Source organism: Meleagris gallopavo, chromosome 17 (assembly GCF_000146605.3).
Source record: "Meleagris gallopavo isolate NT-WF06-2002-E0010 breed Aviagen turkey brand Nicholas breeding stock chromosome 17, Turkey_5.1, whole genome shotgun sequence".
Lineage (NCBI taxonomy): Eukaryota > Metazoa > Chordata > Aves > Galliformes > Phasianidae > Meleagris > Meleagris gallopavo.
Genome location: NC_015027.2, coordinates 12,650,370 through 12,655,888, shown reverse-complemented (window position 1 = coordinate 12,655,888; position 5,519 = coordinate 12,650,370). Strand labels below are relative to the sequence as shown.

The 5,519-nt window shown below is 46.7% G+C and overlaps 1 protein-coding gene across 2 annotated transcripts; it reads right to left on the bottom strand.

Moving 5' to 3' along the window:
- Positions 1-464: 464 nt before the first annotated feature.
- Positions 465-5,513, bottom strand: C17H12orf49 (chromosome 17 C12orf49 homolog). 2 transcript variants are annotated; one of them, XM_019621188.2, is made up of 5 exons: positions 5,335-5,513; positions 5,057-5,255; positions 3,819-3,970; positions 3,207-3,320; positions 465-2,857 (listed from the first exon to the last, which is right to left on the bottom strand). In XM_019621188.2, the coding sequence occupies exons 1-5, from the start codon at positions 5,443-5,445 to the stop codon at positions 2,774-2,776; spliced, it is 660 nt and encodes a 219-aa protein (XP_019476733.1). In that variant the 5' UTR covers positions 5,446-5,513; the 3' UTR covers positions 465-2,773. The 2 variants fall into 2 exon arrangements, with proteins under 2 accessions (XP_019476733.1, XP_003211166.1); XM_003211118.4 differs by having other exon boundaries at positions 5,099-5,255.
- Positions 5,514-5,519: the final 6 nt, after the last annotated feature.

Genomic DNA, 5,519 nt, shown 5'->3' with positions numbered 1-5,519 from the left:
ATGATGAGGACAGTCAGAAAAGCATTTGCTTTTTGAAAGCATGTCAGAAGTAAGACTGGTGTTGAGGATTTGCTTTATATTCAGAACTGACAATCCGCTAATCCTCGCTTATTTGCCTGAAATTCCTCTGAGTGATTACAGCTCCAGCACTGAAAGGAGCTCAAGTGACAAACTGCAACTGTGACTGAGACTGCAAATGTAGAAACCATCACCCCCAACTCATCAGAAGTTCTGTACAGGCCTCAAACCAGAACTCTGGTCCACCACGTTAACAACTCATCCAGTTCTCCTACCACCACCCTAATGGAGCAGCACAGCATGTGGTTTCAAGGCCAAAGACTCAAGTTCAGCTAAAGCAGCTGCAGTGATCACTACTTCACCCTGGTGCCATAGGTTTCTCCTTCCAAATTGGGATAGCCAAATATCATACCTGCTCCTCACTAGATGCAAGTTGCTGCCATTTCTCACTGGTATTAATATTATTATAAATGACAGAAATCAAGTTCTGTTGTAGATCGAGGGAAGACACGGGAAGCAGCAGTATTTTGGAACACAGATACATTTTTAATGATTTAACACATAGCATAGACGACTTGAACAGCCTAACAACCAGGGAAGGAAGATGCACTCTGCCACAGTGAGTGGGCAATGGTTACAACGCTCTGCTGAACACCCCTCTGAGAGGGAGCAGGAACTCCCTCTAAAGCCATCCACATTAAGCTGGCTCTTACGATTTCTCACAGTTACTGCTTCAAGGCAGAGATATCACCAGAGGAAGAATAAATACCAAGTTGGAAAAGAAATCCAGGGTAAGCCATCAGTACCTCGATCTTTGTGCAGCAATGTGACACGTGGGAATGCATCCCAGTAGGAATATAACAAGACCAACCCCTTGGCCTTCCCTTATGAAGTGTGGAAGGGAGGTGAAGAATCTGTTTAACACTGGAAAGAGAAGCGAGTAACCTCTGCTACCCTCTTAAGACAGCATTTCATATTGCACCTTCACCCTGCATCACGCTTGCTGCAGCGACTTGCCATAGGATGGCAGCAAAGGGGAGATGTTTCCATCCGGATAAACTGCTCACACCACAGCCTTGGGAGAAACAAGACTTTCAAGGAGATCTGCGGACAGAACCAATGTCTCACTTGATGAGTGCTGGGAAAGAACAATGAAAACAATGCGAGTGGATTGTATCAGGTGGTTGGTAACACTACTTGTTTATATCACAAAAATTTTAACTGGAAACATAGGATACCTTGCTGTAGCATTGTACAGGTACCTTTTGCACAAGGACACTCCACCACAGCGCTTGTTTTTTAATAAAGCCTCCGTAGATTGTTTTTCTTTCAGACCGGGAATAGGAAGCAGCAGTTTAAACGTGCATATACAAAGTCAGAATCACTGAAGTGGCCTTGCTGCACAGAGATGGCTGGGGTAAAAACAGGGAAAATGAGGCTTTGCATAGCAAAAAAACAGCCCAGTTTTGTCTGGTGCTCGGCCTTCACATAGTGACATGTAGGGAAAGCACAGATTTAGTCAATATCTTACACGTTCTCTACCCATCTCCTCTGTGCTGAGCAGCCTTACTTAAGGAGTCAACTGTAGAAAACTGGGAGAACCAACTCTGTTCTACTGCCATTCTGATCAGGCTGAAACTTCAGAGCAGCAAAGTAAAAAAAACACCCTGATGGTTTAAGCGAGCTCCACAACACACTGCCCTCAGAGAAGGCTTGCACCATATTCTAACATTCTAGCATATTTACTTCATGAACAAGGACCTCATTAGGCAAGGATCCTGGAAGAACTCCACCCTTCTGCCTCCTGCACAACCAGAAGTGAAGCACAATTGAATTACTGACTCCTGAACAAATTCAAGCAAATAAATCTTCTTTGTTTCCTGTCAGCAAGCGGACAGGCAAAGAGCTGTTTGCAAGGCTTGTGCTCCTGCTCAAGCAAACTGCTGCAGAGAACTAAGGAAAGCACTTACAGACAGCAAAGGTCCCATCACAGGGAGATCTCTGCTCTTCTCTCATGCTAGAGGACTTTGACAGATAACAACTCCATTGGAGTTTCAAATGCTTTAAAGTCACTAAGGGGAACACAAGCACTATAGCCATGAAAGCCAATATAAATCCTTTAGACTAAGGAGGGAAAAGCACCTACCAATTTTAGTAAGGATGTAAAATATCCTTTTTACATGATACAAAGAAACAAGGGCTGAAAGACATCAACAACTAGTTATGCAAAGCATCGATACTTCCAGCTGGAAATCCATATAAACTGAATAAATAATTCATAATTACAGATGTAGTGTACACCATGCACATTAGGATAGCACTCCAGAGAAACAACAGGCACACTTTACTCCCTAAAAGCAAAGGTTCTGTCATTATTACTGCCGTTCTGGGAAGTCTCTGGACTGCAGAGACCACTGAGCCTACAGGTACAGCTGCAAAGCTATATTAGACTCTTTTTCTATATTTTATAGGCTAGATCCACTCCATGCATCCTAAAACACAAGCTATTGTAGAAGAGTGATTCAAAGAACGCCCCTTCTAGTGCCCCAAAGCAGGTGCACAATATCAGCTGAAGAAAGCAAGATTCAATTCCACAGAACTTAAGTCTCTTGCTTATTCTGTACACCTCTGGGTTGGCCACTGAAAATACCATAAACCATTTACAATGAGGCTCTTGTAAAGCAGCAGCTGTTGTCTTGCTCTTTTGGATTCTAGTCTCCAGTTCCTTCACCTTGCGGCTCAAATCATGCAGCTTTCACACAGGCAGCAGCTCGGGGGGATATTCTCCATAGCAGTACTTTGCAATCGGATCTCTATAGGTGTTCTCATGCTGCACACTCTGTTGGGAACAGAAGGAGAGACTTAAACAGTTCACACATACTGTAACAAATACCCTTTCACTGAGGGTTAAAACCCAGAGTACAAGCATGCAAAAACTTCCCAAACTCTTCCACAGAGTACAGTACCTTCCGTAGTCAAGTATCACTGTGCTCCCACATGTATAATTACAGTTGCTATGTTGCAGCATTTTCACATTGAATCGTAACTAGATGGTAACAATTCATCCCTATTGCTCTATTAAGTATTCCAGTTGCACAACACCTCCAACTGCATTTTGTAAGCACAACAGAGCAACGAATTGCAGGACCGCGGGTACTTTTCAGATATTACACATCCTGGTGCCTTACCTGTGATGAAGTCCTACATTTTGCCAGACACAGCTCAAAACGATCTTCCACTGCCATGAAGAGGTTTTGGAAAGCCATAGCTGCCCGGTTCAAGAAACGTTCCAGAAGATGTTGCTACAATGGTCAGCAAGAAAATATTAGTGGCAATCAAAAAAAGACCTTATTTCAATAAAGTAGTCAAAACCCACCATAACCTACGCAGCTCAAACCTCAGAGGAATACAGCTTCCAAGCAGGGCTGTTTACTAGCAAGCACCTCAAAGTTAACATCGTGACAGCCCAGCAGGAGAGAGAGAAAATCCAGAGGAGCTCTTTTCTCTGCTTGGCCAGCAGAATACAGGGGAGCTCTTGTACTGACTGGCTTTTCTTCGGTCACTTCCCTTCAGCAAACACATAAATGCCACTAAAGCTGAACTGCTGCAGAGCTCCCACTACTTTCTCTCTCCAAGGGGGAAAGGATGGATTTTTTTGGTTTATTTTTGTTAAGCTTTTATTAATAGCTTGCCACAGGCTTCTCTCACCCTTCAGGAAGCAGGAACCGTCCCCTCTAAGGAAAAGGCTCCTGACAAGCAAGAGTTAGCCACAGCTGAAAAGCAAAAGAAAGCCTGTGCACCTTGTTGGGCTGCAGGCAGCAGGACACACAGTACTCATACACACTGCAGCAGCCGTTGGGAAGGCAGCTGTCACAGCTGTACAGCTTGGTACTGGGCACGTTGACATTACAACAGCCATTGACCAGCAAGTCCTTCCTCTCACAGATGTAGCCTGAAGAAAAAAACAAAAATAGAAAGAAATGAGAAGACTTATTCCATGTACGTTCTATGGAAATGCTATAGGAAGAAGTGTACTGCTTGACAGATTTGTTTTATTGTGATCCTCCTCAATTTGACTGAAGTCCTACATAGCAATTACTTGAAATGATACTTGGACACAGAGCTGAGCTGTACAAGAGCTTGGTGCTGTCTGCACAACTACTATGTGCCCCATTAATGCAGTATACAGAGCACCATTCTTTATGTGCGTAATATTTAAGTTATATCTTATTGGCATAGTCTATTGTTGTCACTGGAAAGGGTAACCATGGTGATTATACTGGAACAGGACTGACAGATGTTCCTTTATCTGGTCTGAATCTGGGTAACTCTCTTTGCGGTTCATCATGAAGAAGGGACTTAGATTCAGCCAAACAGAGTAGCTGTGATGTTCACTGCTTATGGGAGCCCTCAACAGCCCATAACCACAGCATGCATCCTTATGGAAGCTGTACCACCCCTACGAGACTGTGAAAGGCACCACTGATTCTAGAGAGCTTGGTGATTCAGCAGAGAGCATTAACTCAGGAGTGCTATGTTTAATATTGATGCATAAAAGATGTGCTGTTTTTTATTAGCATTATTTTTATCCAGCCTTTCACTGCTGGCCAAGAACAGCCCAGCACTGGAGCAACACGAGGCACGTGCCACGGCAGGAAAGGCTTCACCTACTGAACACCTGGAGTTAATTTGAAAACCTGCGACAGAAATATCCCAGGGTTTACAAGCGTTAGATGAGCTCGTTAGCTGCGGCTGAGCACTAATTGTGCCAATCAGGTTTCCTCGATTGCTCCTGCTAACACGCCTGACCACAGGAACGCATTGCAGGGGATACAAATAGCCCTGCAAGCACCCAGCGCGTGTTTCGGTGCTGTGTGAGGGCAGCCGGCGTTCGGTGGCTGCGAGGCAGCCCTGCAGGCAGCACACAGCCACACGCAGGTGCTGCGCCCGCCACATTGGTACAACCGCGGAAACATCAACAGGCGAGGCTCGGCCGTCAGGCGCCCTGTGAGCAGCCCTTGTTACCAGGCTCCCTCACCGGCACTCAGGCAGGCAACAAAGCGTTCGGCACCGAGCGTACCCAGCTCGTCCGTGATGAGCAGCTTCCCCTGCACGGAATTGCGGCACTGGTTGCTCAGGTGGCTGCCGTTCCCCGAGCTGAACTGCTCCTTCCACAGGATGGGCTGCTCGTGCTCCTGCACCTGAAGGAGGTTCCGGTCTCTCACCGTCCGTTCTTCCTGCAAGGAGAGACGTCAGCGCAACCAGACAAACCGGCTCTCCCCCACCCCCCAACGCGCGTCCTCCTCCAGCCCCGACCTGCTTGAAGGTGCTGCTGAGGAAATACACGAGGGACAGCCCGAAGACGACGCCGAGGACCCAGCGCTTCCTCAGCAGCCGCCGCCACAGCACGGCTCCGCACGGCACCATGGCGGCTCAGCCCGCCATCTCTACCGCCGTCTCCTCCCGCGGCGGCGCCGCTCTCGGGGAACGCGGCCCGAGCG

What these genes read in the sequence shown, in the direction of transcription:
- C17H12orf49 (XM_019621188.2), bottom strand. Translation starts at nt 5,445, where the DNA reads ATGGTGCCGTGCGGAGCCGTGCTGTGGCGGCGGCTGCTGAGGAAGCGC. An exon ending in TCAGCAGCACCTTCAAGCAG is followed by an intron (nt 5,256 to 5,334) that starts GTCGGGGCTGGA and finishes CTCTCCTTGCAG; the next exon opens with GAAGAACGGACGGTGAGAGA. An exon ending in GCTGCCTGCAGCCCAACAAG is followed by an intron (nt 3,321 to 3,818) that starts GTGCACAGGCTT and finishes TGACCATTGTAG; the next exon opens with CAACATCTTCTGGAACGTTT.